Source organism: Trichomycterus rosablanca, chromosome 19 (genome assembly GCF_030014385.1).
Source record: "Trichomycterus rosablanca isolate fTriRos1 chromosome 19, fTriRos1.hap1, whole genome shotgun sequence".
NCBI lineage: Eukaryota > Metazoa > Chordata > Actinopteri > Siluriformes > Trichomycteridae > Trichomycterus > Trichomycterus rosablanca.
In genome coordinates this window covers 14593184-14620385 of record NC_086006.1, presented here as the reverse complement: position 1 = coordinate 14620385, position 27202 = coordinate 14593184, and the positions used below count along the sequence as shown (strand labels likewise).

The 27202-nt window shown below is 37.3% G+C and overlaps 1 protein-coding gene and 1 long non-coding RNA gene across 4 annotated transcripts in view; one reads left to right on the top strand and one right to left on the bottom strand.

Moving 5' to 3' along the window:
- The window catches only part of eif4ba (eukaryotic translation initiation factor 4Ba), a 40335-nt gene extending 26846 nt beyond the window's left edge, over window positions 1–13489 (bottom strand). For all 3 annotated transcript variants that reach the window (XM_063015114.1, XM_063015115.1, XM_063015116.1), the window contains exons 1-9: window positions 13466–13489; window positions 6897–7037; window positions 4859–5064; window positions 3644–3760; window positions 3145–3199; window positions 2828–2968; window positions 2334–2462; window positions 707–871; window positions 279–519 (exon numbers count right to left, since the gene is read on the bottom strand). In XM_063015114.1, the coding sequence (XP_062871184.1) occupies window positions 279–519; window positions 707–871; window positions 2334–2462; window positions 2828–2968; window positions 3145–3199; window positions 3644–3760; window positions 4859–5064; window positions 6897–7037; window positions 13466–13478 (1208 nt within the window). In that variant the 5' untranslated portion in view covers window positions 13479–13489. The remainder of the gene's footprint in view (window positions 1–278; window positions 520–706; window positions 872–2333; window positions 2463–2827; window positions 2969–3144; window positions 3200–3643; window positions 3761–4858; window positions 5065–6896; window positions 7038–13465) is intronic.
- Window positions 352–26876, top strand: LOC134333236 (uncharacterized). Its single transcript, XR_010015362.1, has 3 exons — window positions 352–527; window positions 6910–7003; window positions 26514–26876. It is a non-coding gene; the product is annotated as an uncharacterized LOC134333236 (long non-coding RNA).
- The last annotated feature ends 326 nt before the right edge of the window (window positions 26877–27202 follow it).

Sequence of the window (27202 nt, the reverse complement as noted above, 5' to 3'; positions counted from 1 at the left end):
GCAAAGTTTTGGCACTAAATTAGCTCCATACCTGAGGCTAACTGTATTAGCTAAGTAAGCGATAATTGAGGTGCATAATAGCCGTAATCTCTGTCTAAGTAGTGCATCTAAATAATCTGCTTTATAAGTTTGATGTCTTATTGGAATCGTAGGCAGCTGCCTAGGTAGGGAGTAGGCAGCAAGGCAGCTCACTAGGCTTTCAGACACACCCACACTGTTATTGTTCTTTTCCTGGCATGCCAATTAAATGTCATTTGTACTTGTTTTTTAATGTCTACCTCTCTCTGGTTTTGCGTTCTGGTCCTCTCCCCTTGTCTTCTTCCAGCTGTCTTTGCAGCCGCTCCTGTTCTTTCTTCAGTCTCTCTTCTACCTCCCTCTCTTTAGAAGCTGTATCCACTGGTTTGGCTCCTCCAAAGATGGAGGCTGATCGACTGGATGGGGCTGAAGGTGCGTTGCCCTGGTTTTCCTCTTTCGGAACGCTGCGAGGCTTCAGATTCAGCTTGGGCCTTGGAGGAGGACCTAAGCAAGTAAGGTCTATATACTTTTATGTATATAAAAACTGCAGCACAATACTATGAAAAAAACAGTATCGGTACACAGTAATCACCATGGCAGTATTTGGATAACACATACAACATAGCACAAAAAACATGCAGATTAACTGTGCAAACCACACACATCACCGAGTTCAGATGTAATGACCTACCTCTGTCCTCTCGTCTCTCATCACGTCTTTCGTATCTATCTTCACGGTCGCTAGGGCGATCACCATACCGATCTCCACTGCTGCGGAAGTCATCCCGGCGGTCATCATAGTCACGCCGGAATCCACTTCCAAAAGCACGCCGCCCTCCGCCACGAGAGTCGTAGCCTAACACACACACACACACACACACACAAAAATTACTTAAGAATTACCACACAAATATTCTGAGCACCTTTCTTGATTCTTGATTAATTGTACAAATCCAATTTCTGTAAAAAGCTATAAAATGAAATAAAAACAAGAATGTCATTTATAAAAAGCTTAATTTAACTAAGACGAAAGGAATAAACTCTCCTGATTGTATTTTGTAAATATAAACAAAATTTTAATTTGATGCTGCCAACAAACTCGAAAGAGTTGGGACAAAGTTAAAATAAGAGTTTATAAGAAAGTTAATTCCACAATAAGCAGGTGAATTGGTAACAGGTGAGGGAATAATGACTTGGTATAACATGAGGATGGGTTGTGGTTTGCCATGTTGTGCCAGACTACATGAGAGAATTGTCAATCAGTTCAAAAAAACATTGCTAAAATTGCAAACATTATGCTTTACTGTCCCAACTTGAAATGCAGGAATGGATGTATATCAATGACAAATGAAATGAAGTTGACCACACAAAACATAAAATATCTTGGATTCATACTGTCTGCAATGAAATAAAAGTCAACGTAGATGTAAGAAACAGTGTTATTTATTTTATTTTTTTTGCATTTTCTGTAATGTCCCAACTTTTTCTTATTTGGGGTTGTAGCCACATGGGCTGAGGCATATATTGGGATTCTATAGAGATATATGCTGCCATCAAGGCAATGTTTTTTAAGGGTTGTTTTAACAAAACAGTTAGAGTGTGTGTGCTTGACTGCACTGCCTGCAGTCTAGATCTGTCTCCCACAAATGTGTGGCACATAAAAAAAGAAGAGCAGCTGAAGTTTTGTATCAAATTTGCGTAATTAATATCCACAGTTTCCAATAGGCAAGGTGGTGTAACAGCAGTAAAAGTGCCTCTGTCCAAACTTAAAAATTTGTTGCAGGCATTAAATTCCAAATTTGTTAATATTTAATATTTAAGTTCAATTAAATGCTCTTTCAATCTTTGCTTGCTGTCAGTAAATGAAGGTTTAAGAGAATTAACACATTATATTATCCTCTTTATCCTCTGCATTTTACAAAATTTCCCACCTTAGCATATAAAGCTTTTAAACACAAACTATTCTTAGAAAAATAAAAACGGTTACTAATACATTAACTTAATGTGTCCAAATATTTCCATACCATTCGGTTTAACGAACAGTGCCCACTTAGCAGACTTGCAATAACACTGCCATCTAGTGGCAAAGAAGCGTAATTACATTACCTACATGAAACAAAATTCCTCATAAATTGATTGCAACAGTGTGATTTTACAATAACTTCTGTGATGCAGAAAATAAATGCGTTATAGCATTGGGCGTGTAATGTGCTATATGTTTAATAAATAACTCATTGTATATAAGTGAACAAATCAGACGCTCCACTTGTACAAAATGTGTAAATGAGTCAATAAATATTAGAAAGTTGTTTCAACACCTCTATCATAGTCTCTGCGTTCCCGATCATCATGTCGATCACGGTATCTGTCTCCGCCATTGTCATAGCGATCACTGTCCCGTCGTGGACCATCTCGGTACCGGTCTGATTCATAGCGATCTCGGGATCCTGAAATACAAGGACAGTAATACATTGATCATGTTGTTACTTGTTGCTGCATAACATAACAGTGAAAAAATAAAAGAGAAAAAATATATTAATCAAACATTGAAATAAAAAATGTGCATATTAATTTATCTTTGTCTTGGTAAGGGAACCTTATCAGTGTGATATGTTTAAAAAAACTGATATCTTACTTTGTCACATTTAAAACCTCAAGGGACCAAATAAAGTTACAATGAGTAAAGGTTAAACATTTCTGACAGTTGTGAACTGCTAATGTAGGACTCACAAGAGTATAACTATTGCTAATTGCTCTTTTGGCAGTGACTGTAAAACAAAATCCAAAGTTTGAAGAAAAAAAAGGTGCTTACGTTCTCCATAATCATCATCTCTACGTGGTCCATCATCCATGTCACTACTTCGCCTCGCTCGCCAATCAAAGTCTGTTTTGTCCGGCCCCATGTCACCACCACGATTACGGTCTCTACCTGATGTGGAACGGTCTTCTCGCTCTGAACCAGATGCAAATAAAGATCAGCAATCACAAAGTCATGTTTGTTGCCTTTAAATGTTAAAGTTTAAAATGATAGAACATGTGTCTATATTCTTAAATGAAATTGCAAAGATAATGAGCTGAGTGCACATGCTTGTGCGATATAAGGTGATTATATTATAAGATGACACACACCTTTTTCATTGGACTGATCTGCAATGTCCACACGGATGCGGCGATTTCCCAAGTTCTAAAGAAAATCAAAGCAGGTTATGGGACAGTTGTGAAATTAAGAGCATCTTAAATACCACATAAAAATTTAAAAATGACCCCAAAACATCACCTGGTGGGCATAAATTAAGAAATGCTGAAGTTATGTTTATTTTGATAGACTAATAGATATTTACATTACATTTACAGGATTTAGCAGACACTTTTATCCAAAGCAACTTACAGCACTGTGACAGTATATTATCTAAGCAGTTGAGGGTTAAGGCAGCAGCAACCTGGCAGTGGTGGGGCTTGAACCAGTGACCTTCTGATTACCAGTCCTGTACCTTAACCGCTAAGCTACAACTACCTAAATAGATTTGGTTGATTTGTTAATTTGGTTACAGGCAGCTGCATGTTGTGCACTGAATACACTTGTTAGTTTGAGCAATTCCCTGTTGATGAGAAACTTAAAAAGCTTTACCTCCTCATTTAGATTAAGTGCCTGCAGAAGAGATTCCACATCATCAAACTCTGCATAACCAAAGCCTTTCAGCCGTTCTGGGTTACTGGATTCTCTTGGGAGCCGTACAGCGCTAATCTACAGAAACAGTCAAAATGATCATAAACATCATAGTTTACTCATTGATTGTGCTAATGTAACTCTCCTGGTTTACTAACCTGAAACACAATTCATTATTTGTCAAACCCTACTAACATGTTGCATCAGGTAAATACCACTTATACCATGATCATAGAAATGCATTGTTTCTTATTGGTTGGCAGGAGCATATTAATACCTTATAATAGGACAGCTCTAAAGTAAATTCAGTCAAAAGCTTTAGCAATAACACAATAACAATAAACAATATTGAATCCAAATCTACGTACATTTTGCTCCTGTGCTACACACCTAAATCAAATAAATCCTCATTTTAAAATTTGTTTGGAAAACACAAAACTCAAAGAGAAATGAAAGGCAGCAAATAAGGATTTAATAGGCAAATACATCTTATTCATGAGCCTGGAAAACCACAAACAGCCCACACACTGAAAAACAAACACACTAAGATTATCTTATAGACAATGAACTGGCGTTATCATTAAATGCCACACCTCAACTCAAATGATGCAATCAAAATGCATTAAATGTTCTCTGTTATGTGTCCATCCTTTCTGTTAGACTAATGTTAATGTTACAATTTAAGTATTAATGATAATTATTAATAATTATTTGTTTGTTTCTAGGCTACAGTGTTAAAATGAAAGCAACCTGGCGGCAGCATTATAAAGTTGATTTGTTACTATCAAAACCAACATGTAAAAGCCAGTTAATAGGCCTATTTTTATCATTAAATTTGTTACATTGTTAAGCAATGAACAAAACCTGAGCATCTGGCAAGTAGATGTAGTGTAAGCAAAATAACATTATCCAAACTGTCCCAGTTACAAGAAAATGTAAGACTAAATGAAAAAATTCATAACAGCACAATGTACATGTTAACAGAGCTGGTTGCCACGGATATAGTGTTAAACACTACCACAACATAAGAGAATAACATTTTTGGGACTTGGGGAAAAATGTTATTATATTAGCAAACACTAGCTTTGGGAAAGATTAGGGAGTGGGAACCGTGCAGTGGGGAAACTAGACATTGGTACAACTGGGTAAAGTTTTTTTTTTTTTTAAACAACTTACACTGAGTCCTCGGAAGAAGTTCTTGATAGAGTCCTCGGTTACATCGTAGGGCAAGTTACCTAGAAAGGCTGTGTAGGGTGGGCACCGCGGCAGACGTGAGCGATCGACATTGGGCTCACGGGCAGCACGAGGTGCCGTAGGAAGGATGGAACGATCAATGGGTGGTGCACGGTACACATCGTCCTCAGTGTGCCACGTTGTGGTAACTGTCAAAAAAAGAAAAAGTCATTTTTAAACATGTTCAAAATCTACATGCACTAATTACAGTCTTACATATTAATTAAACAAATAATTACATAGTTGCATAATACGCAAATAGCTAAAGAAGTCACAAAACAGGAGGCCAAAAGACCAACTGAAATCTATTACAATGACATTAAAAGTAAAGTCACCGCGGAACTAATAAAAGACAAAGAGGATACAGGTTCTTCCTTGTGTTGTTGTAATAGTAAATAGTAATAAACCGAGAAGTCGTGCTGATAAACTCTACACTGTATCTTGATGTACAGTATATACATTTACACCATTAGCTTATGTATTTCTTGTCATTTAGTCAGAAGAACAATTATTTAAATAAACTACAAACTACAGTTCTGGAAAAGCTGGGACATTTGGTAAAATGCAATGAGAAGAAGAATCTGTGATTGTCTTGAACTTTTAATTAACTGAAAGTATTGTGTATTTTTGGAAACATTATAACATTTTGAATTCAATGCCTGCATCACACTCAAAAAGTTGGGACAAAGGAATGTTTACAACTCTATTAGGGACAAGTCTCCTTATCTATTAATTATACTTTGTAATTATTTGGGAACTGATGATTATAACTGCTGCAGTTTAGCAAGTAAACATTTTGTCCATTCTTGTTTGATACAAAACTTCAGCTGCTCAATACAGCATTTTCGCCATTGTTGGATTTTTCTCATTATAATGCACCATACATTTTGTTTGTTTGGTTGTTTTTGTAATGCCTTCTTTTTACATTTGTTTTGTGCTTGTTTAAGAGGTCTTGTATTATATGTATGCTTTCAGTCTTATTTTATTGAGGAATTTGAGGATCTTGGGTGAGAGTTTCTTTAAATGTTGTGGGCATATGTAGTCTTTTCCTTTTCCTTTTATATTTTGGGCATTCATTCAGGATGTGGTGTCCATTGGTTGAAGTTTGATATTAATGATTTTTGTATAGTTCTTCCTTTTACCATACATTTTAAATATAATATAGATCTGCACTGCTTGCAGGCCAGTCTAGCACACAGATTTAAGCATGTGTCTCTTTGATGCTACATTGCTGTAGCATGTGCAGAATGAGGCCGGGCATTGTTTTGCTAAAATAACCATGGGTCTCCCAGATAACTTGAATATTCCATAAACCTTTCACACATATTTTGGCCCTGTACCAACTTTTTTTGGGTGTGTTGCAGGCATCAAATTCCAAATTTGTTTATAATTACAAAAAAAAACAATTAAGTTGGTCAGCCAAAATATTAAAAGTCATTTATTTGTACTTTTGTCAGAGAAATAAATGTTCTAAAGAATTGATAAAATCACAGGTTCTTGTTTTTATTGCATTCTGCAAAATGTCCAAAGTTTTATGGAAATGGTCTTTATAGTCTGTTACTGTCTGTGGAGAGTTTGTGTGCTTTTTAAAGGCAAACCAGTCTCCTCCCACTTCCCAACAAAAACACAGCAGGTAAATTAAAGTAGGTTTTGTATATCCATGTCTAATGCTTCTCACTGTCAGTAGTAAAAACTGTAAGATCAATAATGTAATAGTAATTCATGAAAGCTTTTTAATTAAATTGTTTTTGATCAATATATGTAAATATGTAGAAGTTTTATCACTATCAGGCTAAAATGTTTAGCTAAATATCCTCTTAACATGTAAGTCGGCTTGATATCTAGCATACTATGAGTTTTACGTTTAACAAAAGACTTTGCTGCTTTACATTTTCTGTCACAAATGATAAGAAATGGACATAATACCTATTCAGTTGTTCAATCAACTAACTAACGAATAAAAACAAATTAGAAGACCTACCGTCTCCTTCCAGGTCATCAGTCTCGTCTGCCCAGCTGGTAGGCTTGGTGGGCGCATAACTTGGGGCTGAGCCGCCACTGCTGTCCTCTGCCAAGAAGTCGGTTAGGGTAAGGGTCTTCCCCTTCTTGCCTTTCTTTTTAGCTGAAAAAAAACAAAAAAACAATAATCAACAAAAAAGACCTTCATTCCCTAAAACTAAAAACTAACTTGCTTTTATAATGAATACAGCCACTTGGAAAAACCCTTGTCAGTAAACAAAAACAAAGTGAACACTATTTCTGTGTAGGTCCATCAGAGTTGTCTCTCTCAATATGGTGAAGCTACTATATTAGTTGACAGGTCAAAAAGGTCATACTGGAACACAGCTATGTATGTCAGGGTTTGTTCACATTTAAGTCTTAACAACATAGGTCTCGTCCCAGTGGTATGGCGTGTCAGTGTACCCCAGATTTAATAAAAATGGTATGTTTTTACTCCTTCCAGTAAACTATCAGTAAACACTGTATGTATAAAAGTGTTATTGTGAAAAAGAGTTTGGCTCACAGAAATAATAATGTTGCTGTGTCAGGCTTTCCTGCAGCCAAAATACCACTAGGTGCCTTTGTATAAAACAGCACAGTCAGGACATTCCACTGCTGGGCATCTGAGTCATTGTTCCCGATACTGAGCTGTGGATCTTAATCCCAGTGCTGGGAACCCCATGCTCTATGCATACATAGATGTTGGTGCACAGAGCATAACGACCCTTTTGTGTAGATTTGTTTATTAGGATTTTAACGTCACGTTTTACACTTTTGGTTACATACATGACAGGAAACGGTAGTTTATCTTCACACAAGGTTCTTCAGTTCACAAGGTTATATTGAACACAGTCATGGACAATTTAGTATCTCCAATTCACCTCACTTGCATGTTTTTGGACTGTGGGAGGAAACCGGAGCACCCGGAGTAAACCCACGCAGGCACGGGGAGAACATGCAAACTCCACACAGAAAGAACCCGGACCGCCCCACCTGGGGATCGAACCCAGATCCTTCTTGCTGTGAGGCGACAGTGCTACGCACTTAGCCACCGTGCCGCCCCTTTTGTGTAGAAGCCAGATTTAAGGTGTGGGGTTTTGTGAGTTTATGATCAAATCAGTATTACTTGGAAATTACACCAATACAGAGAAATGGAAGCCAGTGGCAGCTCACTGGTTATGACTGACCCTGTGCTGCCAAACCAGCTGGAACATGCTAAAGAGAATAATTTTATTGTACTGCATCAATAAGAGTGGTCTTTGTTTAACCACAGGCTGATACATATAGCAGTTGTTGGAAGAAAGCTCTATTTGTGAGCTTTCGTGGTGGAACTTCTGAAGCTCTTGTGAGATTAGCATGCTGCTGTGAGCATACATGTGCCAGTTTGCTCCCTGGGTGTTGCTTAAAAAGGAGGGATGTTGTTTTCTAAGTTTTAAGTTGTATTTACTTGCATTTTGTCTACATAAAGCTTACACATGTTAATGCTTATTTTAATTGATTTCACTAGGCAGTTGAGATCATACAGCTTTTGGTCTGATCTGGCATGTTATTTCTTTTGCATAGCCAACTGGAATCCTGGCCAGAACAATGTGTGGTACTTCAACACAGCAGTACAGTAGACAGTACTTTCCAGAAAGAAAACCTTTTTTTCATTTTACACTGTCAGGTATGGTTTTAAAGCAGTGGTGTCCAAACTTCTTATTGGGGGCCAGATAGTAAAACAATATGCAAACACTGGCCACAGATTCTTTTGTAATAAAACATTATAAAAAAATACAGATCCACTTGATTAATAACAATTACGCTTTCTTTTTATATAAGTGACTTATTATCTATCTTTGACAGTGTTGTGTAAACTAAGATTTTGTTAATTTCACTCACCAATCAATAATCCTATTTATGTTTTTATGTTGCACACGTTTAAGTTAAATGTACACACTTCCCTCTGAACTTAGTGAAAAAATATAAATTTTTCCAGCGCACCTGAAATCTTCTGCATTTGATAAAGTCGAAATGATTGAGAATAAAGTCTAAATTATTTCAAGAATAAAGTCGAGGTGATCATGAAAATAAAGTCTAAATTATTTCGAAAATGAAGTCGAAGTGATCATGAGAATAAAGTCGAAATTATTTCGAGAATAAAGTCAAAATTATTTCAAGAATAAAGTCGAAATGATTATGAGAATAAAGTCAAAATGATTATGAGAATAAAGTCGAAATTATTTCAAGAATAAAGCCGTGTTTATCCAAAAACATGGGAATATTAATGTAGGTGTAACGTTAATGTTTTGTGTTGGGGGAGAAGAGATGGGGAGTTCTTTACATTTGTTTTTTTTGTGACAGCGACACCCAGAGTTCTAACAGTTCAAGCAGTAAAAAAAAAAAACGCTTAATAGCGGGCCAACTTTAATTTTATTTTTAAAGTACCTCACAAGCCATTTCAAAGTTTGGAAATGCCTCTTCGAAAGCATCCATAGGATGATATGTCTTCAATCATAAAACACATTATGCTCCAACTAATCTTTACATCTCCCAACAAAAGAGTAATTGTCTGTTTTAATTTGAAGACCTTCTTATAAATACTACCCCCCCCCCCCCCCCCCGCCAAACAGTCTCTATTAAATAAAAATTCAAGTGTGCTTTTTATTTTTTGACAAATAAATGAATGACTGAAAAATTAAGTCTAAACCTTTACATTATCTGGATTATACACAGACTAAACACTCACACAAATGTAAATGTATAAAATATTAGAGCTGCCAATTTGGTTACTAAGAAGGCTATTTTGCATTTTTCTTGAAATGCAAATATGTTTTTACAGATAATATAATCAGCGAAAAAAAAAATTTACATTTACGTTTTTTATCATTTATATTTGCATTTACAATTGAGACAGTATACATTGCAAGCAATTAAGGGGTTAAGGGACCTTGCTCAAAAGCACAACAGTGGCAGATGTGGGGCTTAAACCAGGGACTTTCTGATTACTAGTCCTGTACCTTAACCGCTGACCTACCCTTTGCAGAATTTACAAAAATTTCAGAATTTTTTTGGTATTTGGTTAGGCAATATCTACAACAGGGGAGACATAACTACAAATGTATTAACTTAAATGACCTTCGTTCCTCCTATTCTATTTTTTATCAGTGAGAACATTAAAACACTGACCAATGCACGTTTAACCAGGTCATTAACAAAGGCTTTTAAATTTTATTAGAGGCAAAAAGATTTTTTCAGTTTAAAAAATTGGAAAAAATCGTATCGTGAACCCAGTATCGTGAATCGCATTGCATCGTGGGTAGAGTGTATCGTTTCATCCCTACTTAAGACATAGTGAAAGCATAGAAAACTCTATATAATACAGACAGCAGACATAATCAGAAAGTGAAAGTATTTCTGTCTGTCTGTGCTACAAAAACACTACCCGCCTCAAAGTGAAAAAACTATTTCTTCTCTGTGATAGCCTAGCCCTGAATAGTAGGTTTGGTAGGTACAGGTAAGGTTCACCTACATAGGTAGCAACACAATCTGTACTCAAAAACTGGATCTGCCTGCTTGGTAAAACATTGCTTATGTTTATCAAAACTGTGAATTCTCTGTGAGTTATCTTGTTACACAAGATTCATCATTTCACAAGGCTATATCGTAAGAAGAAGAAAGAAAAAATGCCTTTATTTGTCATATATACATATACAGGTGTACAGTACAACAAAATTCTTTCTTCACGTATCCCAGCTTGTTTGGAAATTGGAAGCTAGGGTCAGAGTGCAGGGTCAGCCATTGTATGGCGCCTCTGGAGCAGAGAGGGTTAGAGGCCTTGATCAAGAGCCCAACAGTGGCAGAATGGCAGAGGCAAGTTTTCAAACTCTCAACCTCCAGATTGATAGCCCAAAGCTAGACTACCACTGAACGGACCGCCCCACCTGGGGATCGAACCCAGGACCTTCTTGCTGTAAGGCGACAGTGCTACCCACTTAGCCACCCTTTAACAGTGAGAACATTAAAATACTGACCAGTGCATGTTTAACCAGGTCATTAACAAAGGCTTCTAAATTTCATTAGGGGCAAAAGACCCTAAAAGTGACAACACTTAAATAATACAGACAGCTGACAATCAGGGTTTGGTAAATGCCAGGAGAACATTACTTGTCTGACTGCATCATGCTAACTGTAAGATGTAGTGGAAGGGTTATAATGACATGGGGTTGTTTTTCAGGGGTTGGCCTAGGTCCCTCCAGTAAAGAGTAAAGATAAATATTAATTCTTCAGCTTATCAAGACATTTTGGACAATTGTATTCTTCCAACTTTGAGGGAACTGTTTGGGGAGGCCCTTTTCTATTCCATCATGACAATGGTCATAAAGGCAAAGCAACGTCCATAAAGGCATGGTTGAGTGAGTTTGGTGAGGAAGAACTTGACTGGCCTGCACAGAGCTCAACCTGATCAACCACCTTTGGTAAGAACTAGAACGGAGACTGCAAGCCAGGCCCTCTTGTCCATTATCAGTGTCTGACCTCACAAATGCTCTACTGGATAAATGGCCAACGACTCGCACAAACACACTTCAGAATCTTCTGAAAAGCCTTCCTGGAAAATGTAAGTTATAGCTGTTATAACTACAAAGGTTGGGGGCAACTCCATTTTACTGCCTATTTATTTAGAATGGGATGTCATAAAATCTCCTGTAGATATAATGTGTAGCTGTGCCAAAAGATGGATGGATGGAAAGCTGGATGGATGGATGGATAAACATGACATGGGTAAAAGTACTTTAACTCACGTCTTAAACATGGTAAACACAAATTGGTGTTTGTTTTAGTTTTCCGCTTATGTAACATTCAGTAATTTAGTATAATTTATGGGACACTAAGTGTTGAGGAACTGTACAAAATACCATCATGCCACGTTACATTTAAACTGCTTTATAATCGATCTGTCTATGTGACAGATTGCCATGCTAGTCCGTTAGTGAGATTTGCTTTAAGCCTGGCTCTAGAACACTTGAGCCCTGTGTGTGTGTACCACGTGGCAAGTTTGTGTATTAAACAGTGAGCCCCTCCGTCATGAGCCCCTCCCTTAGATCGTGCTTACACCCCATCTGAATGCCATCTACAATACATGTGAGCAGTTCCTCACATCAGTGAGGAACTGCTTACAGATTTTACTCTCAGTACATGCAATCAGTGAGGAACTGCTTACAGATTTTACTCTCAGTACATGCAATCAGTGAGGAACTGCTTACAGATTTTACTCTGTATACATGCCATCTACAACACGAGATCAGTGACTAACTGTTTACAGATTTTACTTTCTATACATGCAATCTACAACACGAGATCAGTGACTAACTGTTTACAGATTTTACTTTCTATACATGCAACCTACAACACGAGATCAGTGAGGAACGGCTTACAGATTTTACTTTCAATACATGCGCTCTACAATACATGCGATCTACAATACATGCGATCAGTGACGAATCGCTTACAGATTTTACTTTCAATACATGCAATCTACAATACATGCGATCTGTGACTGTTTACAGATTTAACTCTCTATAAATGCGATCTATAATACATGCGATCTGTGACTGTTTACAGATTTAACTCTCTATAAATGCGATCTATAATACATGCGATCAGTGACTGTTTACAGATTTAACTCTCTATAAATGCGATCTATAATACATGCGATCAGTGACTATAGATTTAACTCTATAAATGCGATCTATAATACATGCGATCAGTGACTGTTTACAGATTTAACTCTATAAATGCGATCTATAATACATGCGATCAGTAACTTTACAGATTTAACTCTATAAATGCGATCTATAATACATGCGATCAGTGACTTTACAGATTTAACTCTATAAATGCGATCTATAATACATGCGATCAGTAACTTTACAGAATTAACTCTATAAATGCGATCTATAATACATGCGATCAGTGACTTTACAGATTTAACTCTATAAATGCGATCTATAATACATGCGATCAGTGACTGTTTACAGATGTAACTCTCTATAATACATGCGATCAGTGACTATTTACAGATTTTACTCAGATTTTACTTACTATACATGCGATCAGTGACTAACTTCTTACAGATTTGACTTACTATACATGCGATCAGTGACTGTTTACATATTTTACTCTCTACACATGCCATGCAGAAGCAAAACTGTTTCTGACAAGCAACTGGAGACTCCGATTCAGAACAAAGTGACATTTTAACCGATCACTCATTATTTAAGCCGCAATATTCCAGCACTATGGTGCACTGTTAACAGTTAAAAGGCAGTGAATGAATGAGAAATATGAGTGGAAATAAGTCGGTTAGCTTGTGTATAAAGTACTGCTAGCACAACTCTACATGCTACACTTCCTGCACAAACTCAACATGAAAGCTTTTAACAATCGCTGATAAAGTCCTCGCATTACCACAGCACCATCATTGTTACTGTTTATTGCAACTCTGCACAAAACACACTTTAGGTCATTACTTTATAACCCGGCCCAATATAGACTCCTTATAATACTCACCTGACGCCGCCATGATGAAGAACCAGTCTGTATCACGTGCTCCTGGTGAGACATCGTCACGTGATTACTGTCATGGTGTACGTACTTAGATTATAATAATAATACGTAATATTATTGTTGTCATTGTTGTGAATAAAATACAAATTATTATTACTATTATTATTATGCATTCATTGTCTGTTTTATTACCAATTTATTCTATTCAGGGTCGCGGTGGGTCCAATTCACTGGGCGAAAGGCAGGAAACATCATGGATGACAGGTCGTTTATCACAGGGCACACACACATACAGCTAGGGCAATATTGTATCTCCAATTAATCATGTCTTTGGACTGTGGAAGGAAACCGGAGCACCCAGAGGAAACCCACGCAGGGGATAGAACATGCAAAGGGGAAAACATGCAAACTTCACACAGAGAAAATACCCAGACCGCTTCACCTGGTAATCAAACTCAGGATCTTCTCGCTGTGAAGCCACAGTGCTACCCATCGAGTTATTATTACTATTATTTATTATTTTTTCTGTTGTTGTTAGATTGTTGTTGTGAGATAGATGTGATTTAAATACAACTTATTATTATTAATAATAATATTATTATCCAGTGTGTTATTCTCTTTAAGAGATAGACCAGTAATCAGTTACAAGTCATAAAACATGTAAATGAAATATTAACGGTTCAAGATTTAAATCTTCTTGTAACCGACTGCAACACTAGACAAAAACTGGGCAGCAGTGTTGTAATTTATAGTCAAATGTTCAAAGTACAGAATTCTTGGCCATTGAACATTTTGATGAACTTCAAAGCAACACATGGTGACAGATATCTTATTTCTGACACACTTCATAGCCTTACCATGGACATCTAAGGTAACAACAACTAAAGGAAAGAAATTTGATAGTCTAATATTGCTTCAGGCAGTTTTTCAACTGCCAGTGCTGAAAGTACTATATCTCCACTTTCCACCTCATGGAAAGGATTTTATGATGTTATTGACATGGTTAGACGAACTCTAAATAAATAAATGGACTATTTGTTAAAAATACAGTTTTTTGTTGTGAAATATTTAAAGTTTTTGTTTTTTAAAACATAAATGTATAATTACACCCCAGACAGTTGTCTTCAGCTGCAGCTGTCATTGTCCAGACTAACTGGAACTCAAGTCATTAAAATGTTGTGAAGAAAAGCAAAAACATAAACTTACATCTGCTTCTTTATTTTAACCTTGCTTATAATTTTTTGTGGCTTTAGTTTTGATTTACTACTCCACTCTTAGCCCTGTCAGGTCTAAACCTAGCCTCTGGCCACTGTTTGTAAAAAGTTTGGGCCTTCCCTTCCCCACCTCTTAAAAATGCCAAGTTTGAGTGTATAAATAGGCAATATCATACTGTCCCCTCATACTGGATGACTGAGCAATTAGGAAAGCTACCAAGATGCCAATGGCAACCTTAATTGACTTGTACGGCTGTAGGGCTGAGATTGGTCCGTATGTGCAAATAACAAAAACCTCATAAGCTTGTATGGCAAAGTGGCAAGAAAGTCCCTCCTGGAAAGACTTGAAAGATTCTAATGCTGTGTGGCAAAAGGTTTATGGCCAAATAACACAATTTAACTTTTTGGACTGAACTCCCAAGTGATATGTTTGGAGAAAACCAAACACAGTACACCACCAAAAATGCACCATATATACCATGAAACACTGTGGTGGCAACAATATGTTATTGGAAGGCATTCCTTCAGCAGGAACAGAGCAGTTGGTCAGGACTGATGGGAAAATGGATGCTGCAAAGTACATTTACATTTTTGAAGAAATCATGCAACCTCTGCAAGTCAGCTAAACATGGGCCAGAGGGTCACCTTCTATCACAATAAAGACCCTAAACACAACACCAAAAACAAAGCAGTCGCTTAAGAATGTGAAAGAAAAGTGAATGTCATTTAGTGGCCATGTTATGAACTTGAGCAATTTTATGACAAAGAATGGCCACAATCTAGGTGCGCAAAGCTAGTAGGGACACATCCAAACTGACCAATGTCTGTATTAAAGCAAAAGGTGGCTCTGCAAAGTACTAAATCAGGGGACATCACTTTTCTAACCCTGTTATTTTAGTTTTGTTTTATTCAGAACAGTTTTCTTTTTCTCATTACCTAAATGTTGTAAAGCAAAATGTGTTAATAAGGTTGGAGAAAGATATTGAGTTTGGTGTGTGAGTTTGTTTACATGCTATAAGACAAAATTGACTATTGTAAAGTGGTATTAAGATTTTCTATAGACATTGTGGGGCTGGGCGGTTTGACCAAAAATTTGTATCGCTGTATTTTTTAAGATTCTGACAGTTCACAGTATATCATGGTATGTTTTTTTTTTGGTATGACTGGGACTTTTTATATGTCTGCAGCTTATTCTAACTGTCATAAGTACATAGAATATAAAAAGTTTTAATTTCACCATGTATATAATGAAGGTTTTGGGCACTATAAGGTTTGCTTGCCACATGGTTTGCTTGGCAAATATATGATGGAATCAGTACGCGTGAAACAGTTTCAATAAATACAGTTTTTATTGTTCATTTAATATTTCTTGATTTTATATAGAGGAATTGTGTCCTTGCCTATGTTGATTGTTGCTGCGCTCGCACTTTTAGCGGCGAACAATATTATTTGATTTGTATGGCGGTATTTGAAAAATGTTGTGTATATTACAAGGCTGTAATCGCAATATATTTTGGGGAGTCATGTCCACCCTAATATTCAGATATCAGACATCTCAAGTCTCCCGGAAGTTGCGGGAGTCTCCCGCATATACATAGCGGCTCCCTGATGCCCGCAAGTCAGATAAGATCTCCCGGAATCTAGAACAAGCGGCCAAGACTTTTTTCCCCGATCACGTATTAAATCCGTTATCTGATATACAATCTAGTGCACTGTGTAGGGAACATAAATCAATTGTCTAATATACTGTCTAGTGCACTATGTAGGGAACATAAATTCGTTATCTAATATACAATTTAGTGCACTATATAAGGAACATAATTAATTATGTAATACACTATCTAGTGCACTATGTAAGGAACACAAATCATCTAGTTATACTTTCTAGTGCATTATGTAGTGAACATGAATGCGTTATCTAATACACTATCTAGTGCACTATGTAGGGAACATAAATCCGTGATCTGATATACAATTTAGTGCACTATGTAGGGAACCTAAATTCGTTAACTAAAATGCTACCTACAGCATTATGTAAGAAACATAAGTCTATTATCTAGTACACTATCTAGTGCACTAAGTAAGGAACATACATTCTTTTCTAATATACAATCTAGTGCACTATGTAGGGAACATAAATCTATTATCTTTCACACTATCTAGTGCACTGTGTAAGACACAGTAATGTGTTTGTGACGTGAACAGTTAGCTTAGTAGCTCAGTTAGCAGCTACTAAAAGTTCTGTTATCACCCATATCCTTTGGTGTGTGCGAGAGGTTTTTTTTGGGCTTGGGGGGTCGGGGTCGAGGTCCGGGTCCGGGGGTACCTCCCTGAAATGAGTTTTTGCAACTTGGGATGTCTGAGATATGCTCAGAATTTTCCCCCCAATATACTGAGGTACAATGGTAAATAAACATATTCCACTTGTTAGCTTAGCATAATGTTGGGATCCCCGCCTCTCTTGTTCACTTCACGTCTACGGTCTTGGTACATTGTTAACTGATTGTACAGAGGAGCAAGCACAGTGTTGCAACAATAAACTGCAGTTTTATGGAGGGTTCACTAGGTGGCAGTAGTGTCTGACAATTGGGGAACCAAGGACAGCCTGATGCCGCTGAGCTTAAACTTTGTCACTAACGAATGTGCCATGGTTACAAGCCAACAACTGATTCTGTTTCTGATAAGATATTAGATAATATACGTGGTGCCAGGTAGATTCTTTCAGTTACTAAATGGCTGAGAAATGGTGCGTGTAAACAATGTGATTGGTGAAAGTCTTAAACCAAATCCTCTTTTTATCAGCTGAAAACAACTAAAGTATAACTCTTTCCTTGTATCATGTTTACTACAGAACTACAGAGTTTTTGGTTTCAGTAAAAAGTGCAGTAACTGTGCAGAACTGCTCTGCTAGTCATTCATTTACAAAGAGAGAAGAAAAAATAACCCAGACAACATGGACATGAGACCTGGAGGCTACTTTGACTTCCTGGTCAAAGAAAGGCTTTTTGTTATTCCTGTAACATATCTTTGTACCCAAGTCCCATCTATTTTGTTGGTTCTATCTTAAGGTGAAAATAATTTTAAGACCTATTCACTGGTGACTCCCCCTTATTTTATTTCCTCCCACCGGATTCACTGGGTGTTCTCGTTTTCCTGCGTGTGTGAGTAACTCCTTAAAACTTCCCCTTTTTTGGCTTTCTGTTTTCACCCGAATCTGAATAGGGTTGCTATAGAAACAGCCTCTGCCTATCCGATAAGCTTCTGTTAGGCAAGGCCGGAGTGCGTGGGAAGACTGGGAGGCATCCAAATGTTCCACAAATCAGCGCGAAAGAACCATAAAGGGGCCAGCAACTTCTCCCCCAATGCATTCCCTCTCCTCATGGCCAGACCAAAGGTCTGTTAACTGCCAGTTAGCTCAATCTTTGTTTTGACAACATATCTACTATTGCGTTCCAAACAGTAGCTAACATTAGCCTTTCTATTTCTCAGAAAGGGGATTTTTCTTAAAACCTTGAGAGTTTCAGTTGCATTTTGTTTTAATGTGTAGATCAGTTTTGGAATAATTTTACTGCAATACTTCATTGCAATAGCATCTGTGCTATTACTGTATGGAGAGGAAATAATGCCAAATTGAAATGCAGTCACTACAGTGGAAAAATGTGAAATGCTTTGAAATGTCATTGCTTTTCCATAGTAACATGCAAAATACTTACCAAAATATAAACCTTACTTTAAAATAATACATGAGGATTTGCATTAAAAATGCCGAACTTGTGCCAGAACTGTATACAATCGACTGTGAAATTTTAATCAAGGCACAGTTTTATTGCTTTTCACTGTGAGGTGTCTCAAAAGAGTGTAGACTGTTATAAATGCAGATGGAGAAGGGGGTTTGCTTCTCCATCTGAAGCAAACCCCCTACCTAATTCATGGCTGTAAAAATGGTGTTATGGACTGTGAAATGAGTCTTTTCCCATGCAATAAACACAAATTTAAGGTTTGTGTTTAGCGATTTAACATTTTTATTTGCGTAGCATATGAAATATGAGACTCAATATGCAAAATGGCGATCCAAGCAATCATATGGCAATTAAGTTTTCTGTGGTGTAGTGTGCTGACAATGTTTGATGTATGTGTTTATGTATTGAGTGCATTTTGTCCATTTGGGGATTCCATAGTCAATGTAAAAGTTTGCTTCTCTATACACGTGATCATCTCTTTGTAGTCTGTGCTGCGCCTCAAAAGAACAAGCCAGTAAAGTATTATGCTCTGGATAGTTTGTCTATGTACAGGTTATTTCTTTCTTTATAAACTCAGCAAACTTTAAAGACGCTGGTTACACTAGCAATCTGTTAGACAAAATGTCCAAGATGTTAAAGTATAAAGCAGCTAAAAACACGACTCGGGTAACTGAGTTTGGAAAACTCACAACTTATTATGTAGACGCAAAGCGGCGGGGGGTCAAAACGCGGACAAGTATTTTCGTCTTTAAAAACAAGGTCCATGAAATTAAGCACATTATTCACTGAGACCAAACACATCCTAGGTTTAATTTAGATGTTGCTGAATAATGGAAATCTCAACACAGCTTTGTTTAGCCCTCTCCAAAGACTCTCATTAAATTGAACCCTGATGTGTAGCACTGTTTGGTCATAGACCTGTTCAACGGTTGCCAGGTTCCTGACTGGCTAGTCAGCAAAATGTTTGCTTTTGAACAGCGCTGATGACGGCAATAGAGAGGCTGGTCCTGTGAGAGCGGAATGGTTGATGACAGAGCTTATTATGATGACAAACAACACAAATTTCTACCTGTCACTGATGTGTGATGCAGTTTTTCATTAAGGTAATAAAAATTGTCATTGTAATGCTTTGAAAACACATCAAGTAAAAATATACTTTTTTATTAATCAAACCCTTATTGTACATTTAACAACAATGATTTGACTATTTCAAATTTATAATACACATGACCAAAAGTATTTGGACATCTGACCATGAGCTTGCTGGACACCCTATTTCAGAAACGAAAGGTATTAAAATTCAGTGACTTCTTTGTGATTTTTACAGCTATAACAACAGCCACTCTTCTAATGCGGCTTCTCACAAGACCTTTTGAAGTTTAGGAATTTGTCCCCATTCAGTCAAAAGAGCAATTGTACGGCTGGGCACTGATGTTGATCAAGAAAGCCTCAATTGATGTTCTAGTTTATTTCAAAGCTGTTCAGTGGGGCTGAGGTCAGGGCTCTTTGCAGGCCTTTTCTTTAAACCAAGCTTTTCTTCATGCCTTTGTGCACAGGGGTATGGTAATGCTGCAACAAAAAAAGGCCTTGCCTAAAATGTTTCTGCAAAGTAGTAAGCAAATAATGTTTGTTATATAATTGATTTTATACATCTTTTATCAATTCTAGTGGCTAAAACTCATGAATTTAAAAGTATTAGGGTGTCCCAATACTTTTGTATATATATTGTATGTCTGATAGAACATTTAATGACTTTTAACATTTAAGAAACTAAACTATTGGGTGTAATGGTTGGCAAAGTGGGAGCCCCATAGCAACCTGGTCTCTGGGTTCGATCCAGCATCTACAACCCCTGGCAAAAATTATGGAATCACCAGTCTCTGAGGATGTTCCTTCAGTTGTTTAATTTTGTAGAAAAAAAGCAGATCACAGACATGACAAAAAACTAAAGGCATTTCAAATGGCAACTTTCTGGCTTTAAGAAACACTAAAAGAAATCAAGAAAAATAATTGTGGTAGCCAGTAACAGTTAGATTTTTAGAACAAGCACAGGGAATAAATTATGGAATCACTCAATTCTGAGGAAAAAATTATGGAATCATGACAAAATAACACTCCAACACATCACTAGTACTTTGTTGCACCACCTCTGGCTTTTATAACTGCTTGCAGTCTCTGAGGCATTGACTTAATGAGTGACAAACAGTACTCTTCATCAATCTGGCTCCAGCTTTCTCTCATTGCTGTTGCCAGATCAGCTTTGCAGGTTGGAGCCTTGTCATGGACCATTTTCTTTAACTTCCACCACAGATTTTCAATTGGATTGAGATCCGGACTGTTTGCAGACCATGACATTGACCATATGTGTCTTTCTTCAAGGAATGTTTTCACAGATTTTGCTCTATGGCAAGATGCATTATCATCTTGAAAAATGATTTCATCATCCCCAAACATCCTTTCGATAGATGGGATAAGAAAAGTGTCCAAAATGTCAATGTAAACCTGTGCATTTATTGAAGATGTAATGACAGCCATCTCCCCAGTGCCTTTACCTGACATGCAGCCCCATATCATCAATGACTGTGGAAATTTGCATGTTTTCTTCAGACAGTCGTCTGCATAAATCTCATTGGAACGGCACCAAACAAAAGTTCCAGCATCATCACCTTGCCCAATGCAGATTCGAGATTCATCACTGAATATGACTTTCATCCAGTCATCCACAGTCCACGATTGCCTTTCCTTAGCCCATTGTAACCTTGTTTTTTTCTTGATTTCTTTTAGTGTTTCTTAAAGCCAGAAAGTTGCCATTTGAAATGCCTTTAGTTTTTTGTCATATCTGTGATCTGCTTTTTTTCTACAAAATTAAACAACTGAAGGAACATCCTCAGAGACTGGTGATTCCATAATTTTTGCCAGGGGTTGTATATACAGTTTTACTTGTTCTTGCTATGTTTGTGTGTGTTTATTCTCTCAAACTGATGCATAAGGTACAACCCAATTTACTGTAAAGTTGTGACATATTGTAAAATACAATGAGAATATAAATTTTACATTTGTTATTTATCTTGAACATTTATTTAGCTGACAAAAGTCCAAATAAATGACATTTTAATGTTTTGGCTGATTGATTTAATTGTTTTTTTGTAAATATTGAACTTAATGGCTGCAACACAACTGACAAAGTTGGGACAGGGCAAAATATGTAACAGGCCAACCTGCCATGAAGATCAACAGGGAGCTTGGATCACAGAATGATGCCCATTTGCCCTTCACTAATGGCCAGCTGCCCTGATGTGTAGCACTATTGGAGGCATAGATGACTGTCTGTGGCATTCTCTTTAATCAGACCGTCTCTATGTCTCATCAACAGTAACAGCTGGGAAAGCCCTTTAAAATACCGGTCTCGTCAGGCTTTCACTTGGGTGTGTGCTTAACTGGCCTGCCTGCAGTCCAGATCTGTCTCCTTAAAAAAATTTTAATTAATGGCGCATCATTAAAAGGAAAATCAGACAACAGATACCACAGTTTGTTGAGAAGATGAAGTCTTGTAGTAAGTAAAATGCCACTTGAGAATCTGCTACAATTAGTGTCCCTAGTTCTCAAACCGTTAAAAAAAATGTAATCCTGTTTAATTAACAGGAAAGGGTATGGTGTAAGAGTGGTAAACACGCCTCTGTCCCAACTTTTTTGAGTCTGTTGCATCCATCAAATTCTAAAATTGCGTACATTTACAAAATACAATTAAGCTGCTCAGTAAAAGCAATGGAAATCTTATCTTGTACTTTTTTAGGTTAAAAAAACATCATGGGTTCTTGTTTTCATTGTATTTTCCAGATATTTCCCAACTTTTCCAGAAATGGGGGTTGTAGAGTGGCTACTTTAAATTGTCCCTGGGTGTAAATAATTGTATACATGTGTGAGTGTGTGATTGTAATGGTGCCATGTCCAGGTTGCATCCCTGAAAATGGGTAAGTAAATTGATTGTAAATATAATAATTGTGAGTAGTTTCGGAACAGAATTTCGTAAACAATTTAATCAAATTGCTAGTTTTTAAACCAAGTCCTGGACTTAAGTCCTGAAATGCCACATTGAAGAGCTCTCTTTCTCTTTGTGTGTGTGTGTGTGTGTGTGTGTGTGTGTGTGTGTGTGTGTGCGTGCGTGTGTATTTGTTTCACCTGCTCTCTTAGTGCTCTTTTCATTCATATCATCAGCTGCTAATTAAAAAGAAGGGATGAAACTAAACACTCTGACCAGTCAAAGCACACCAAGTACTCAACACATACACATTTAACATCATTTATTAATTCACTCATTTATTTTGTGGTGGGTCCAGAGTCAACAGAAAACGTAAAACACAGGACCTGTTAGTCCACCTTACTTAGTTAGAATGCTCTCTACAAACAGTAATTCAAGAAAACCTACCTACACCACCTACTACCTGCTGTACCACATCACATGTTTTTTAGTCATGCGAAAATATCATTGCATGATAAAGCACCTACTTGCAAAATGTGATTGTAAAAATGATAATTATGTGAGAACCTGACACTTTCTCAGTGTTTGTTGTGCAGTGTGTGCATGTTGTTTTAAAGGGAGATGTTACATGTGTTTATTTTAAATGTGTTTGTGCATGTCCATGTGTGTTTAGTTTGGTGTGATCATTATCTGAATACATAAAATGAGAAAGATTGTCAGCAAAGATAGCATCTTTAGTTTGTTTAGTCCAAAGCCCCTATGCATTTAAACGGTGCATTATTCATCTCAGTCTGACAGGTTCCAGCGGTATCAGCATTTTTTGGTCTTTCTTTAATTTGGCATACTCATGTGAGATACCGGATCCCACTGTGGGTTTTATATAAAGACCGTTGGCACCTACAGTAAATGGTTCATGAGCTTGAAGGAATTTATGAGTGTGCACAAAGACCATAAAGAAACTGTAGGCCGGGTTTAATGTGAAAGAACTTGGCTTGCCAGGACAGAGCTCTAAAATCCAGCATGGCACCAAAAGCATGCTTCCTTACAGACTTTTTAAAGTAGAGCTTTTGTTCAGTACATATATCTATTTTCAGTCCAGTACGTTTGGGTATGTGTTAAAGCTTGCAGTTTTGGGTACAGAAATCTGATCCACCAGAAAACAAAAATATGAGCTTGGGTGGAAAAGAGACTGTGTTAATGTGATCAACTAATTCATTTATTCATTCATTCATTCATTCATTGTCTGTTTTACTTCCGCTTTATCCAATTTAGGGTCATGGTGGGTCCAATTCACTGGGCAAAGGGTAGAAAACACCCTGGACAGGTCACCACTTTATCACAGGGCCAACACACACACACACACACACACCTAAGACTGGGAGAAAACAGGAGCATGCAAACTCTACACAGAAAGGACCCGGAGTGCTCCACCTAGGACTGAACCCAGGACCTTCTTGCTGTGAGGTGACAGTGTGATCAGCTTCAGAGGCTGTAAATGAAGTTATGTGAATAGCTAAACAGTTTGCAATAGTGTCTAACTGATAATTAATGTCTCACACTGGTCACATAGTCACCTAGATAAGTTATTTAATCTATCGATACAAACACTGATCAGCCATAACATTAAAACCACCTGCTTGTTTCTACACGCACTGTCCATTTTATCAGCTCCACTTACCATATAGAAGCACTTTGTAGTTCTACAATTACTGACTGTAGTTTCTCTGCATGCTTTGTTAGCTCCTTTCATGCTGTTCTTCATGGTCCACTACAGAGAGGGTATTACTTTGGTGTTGGATCATTCTCAGCACTGTAGTGACACTGACATGGTGGTGGTGTGTTAGTGTGTGTTGTGCTGGTATGAGTGGATAAGACACAGCAATGCTGATGGAGTTTTTAAATACCTCACCATCACTGCTGGACTGAGAATAGTCCACCAACCAAAAATATCCAGCCCACAGCACCCCGTGGGCAGCGTCCTGTGAGCACTGATGAAGGTCTAGAGGATGACCAACTCAAACAGCAGCAATAAATGAGCGATCGTCTCTGACTTTACATCTACAAGGTGGACCAACTAAGTAGGCGTGTCTAATAGAGTGGACAGTGAGTGGACACGGTATTTAAAAACTCCAGCTGCTGCTGCGTCTGATCCACTTATACCAGCACAACACACACTAACACACCACCACCATGTCAGTGTCACTGCAGTGCTGAGAATGATCCACCACCCAAATAATACCTACTCTGTGGTGGTCCTGTGGGGGTCCTGACCACTGAAGAACAAGATGAAAGCAGGTTAAAAAAGTATGTAGAGAAACAGATGGACTACAGTCAGTAATTGTAGAACTACAAAGTGCTTCTCTATGGTAAGTGGAGCTGATAAAATGGACAGTGAGTGTAGAAACAAGGATTAGTAGTGTAAGTATCCTGCTGAGTCTGGTTCTTCTCAAGGTTTCTTCCTTTAATTTTAAGGGAGGTTTCCCTTGCCACTGTCACCCTTGGCTTGCTCAACAGGGGTTTTTGGTCTGTCGGTCCTGGATTCTGTGAAGTTGCAAATAAATTTGACTTGACTTGAAAAGTTCCTCTGCAGGAAAAAGTTACATTTTGCTATATATGTAAGATCTTAAACCATTCGCAAACTCAACCATTCTCAACCGTGTTTAAGTAGCCAATCTTAAATGAAAAAAGTCCAATGCTAACCACTCACTTAAGTTCTTATAATACATCTGTGATTGGCATGTAAACCAGGCCTTATAATTAAACTTTATTAACTAATAACACGAAAAGATTTGAATACAAGTCAATTTTAATCATCAAGTAGAAAGCTTTCCCAAAGGAGTCTTTTACTGCAGTAGGTTTGGCTTTGTATTAACGTCCATAGTTTGGGATGTAAGGTTTAGGTGTTGGATTTCCCCAAACATTTAACCATGTAGTCATGCCAGCCTGGGAACATTCATATCTCTTTTATCTTAGTAATTGTCCTGCCGTAAACAGAGTGTGATAAGTGATACGTTTGCCATTATGGTTGCACAGTTTTAGTGTGTGGAAGGGAGGGTCAGCGTATAATGCTAATTACACAGTGGAATCCTCCCAGCTTCAGCTTTCTCTCCCACGATAGGCAATTCCTTCCTGAGACTTTTGACTCATGTCTTTGTGATTGCTCAGACAAGTGGGCATGCAGATCCTAGTAAACAATAAACAAAGCTTATCTCAACCATCTGGGCATTTTTTCTATGGCTTCACATGACAGCTTGATTCTAGAATTAAATACCATAGGATTTACTGCACTCTTGTACAAATATGTATAGGTAGTATAATGTATAATACACTACAAGGACAACCAAGGTACATTATGTCTACTAATTTTTGTTTACACCTTCTTAACATGACATGATGACAGTGGCATATTTACCATTCAGTGTATTCCTTCAGTGGTTTCAAAAAGCGAATTACATGATGACATTATTGATATGTAAAATGTTTATATGATGGATGAGACAGGCAAAGGCTGCATGATAAAAGCAAAATGTGTAATCAAGATTATTAATCACAATGTCACAAACAAAGTATCTTTTTATTTGTTTATTTTATTAGGATTTTAACATCATGTTAAATGTTCAATGTATGAGTGAAACACCAGTTTCCTTTAGATTATACATTATATATGCATTCATTAAAGCAATAAGCCACGAGAGGCCGTGCATTACTGTGATTTTAGCACGGGGATGACGTTTTTCTTTCCCCGTGCTAAAATCATAACAGTAATGCACGGTCTCGAGTGGCTTATTGCTTTTATAAAACGGCGGTCAACATAAAATATAATAAATACAACAATGTTTAATTCATAAATGTATTTATTGTGTATAAACTTACAATAAAGCATTCTTCCGCGACGCAAAATAGTTCGATTAACAGTGTTGCTAGGCAACATGAGGACGAAAATAACATTAACTTTTTCTATTCAGTGGCGTATTAATATGGAATGATGTGAGGTGGTCCTAGGTGTGCGTTTATCGGGGATTTTACAACGGCTTCGAACGCGGCTCAGCCAATCAGATTTTAGGACCGGAACTATCCGTTTTATAATGTCTGTTTTACCACTGCTTTATCCTGTTTAGGGTCACGATGGCTACGATTCACTTGGCAAAAGTTAGGAAACACCCTAGACAGGTTGCCAGTTCATCACAGGGCAAACACACACAAGAAATCTGGAACTCCTAGAGGAAACCCATGCAGACTCGGGGAGCAAATGCAAACTCCACCCAGAAAGGACCTGTACTGCTCCACATAGGAAATGAACACAGGACCTTTTTGCTGTGAGGTGCTACCCACCGAACCACTGTGGTGCCCTATACTGTACATTATATTGTATACATTATATAGTCTACATTTAAAAGCTAATGTCAGACTACACATTAACCCTAGTGGATTTTTAGAAACATATAGTTTGGCACAATAAATGAGTTCATATATAGTAAAGAGCTGGAATTTTAGCTAAGCTACTGAAATTGATTGATTGTTTTAGCTAGTTTTTTTAAATAAATAAAATACAAAAATGTGCTGCGTTATGTTGTATATTTTAAGTACATTTACTGTTGGAAGTGAACCAGATGGATGGATGCACTTCTTATATATACATGACACTTTTTAATCATTTGAGAATTGAGAATAATATTAATTGCTGTTTGCAAGTGGAATTTTTGACCATTCTTGCTTGATACAAGACAAGCTGATGAACAGTCCATGGTTGCTGTTTTCTTATTCTCCTCTTCATAATGCACCATACATTCCCAATAGGAAATGCTGT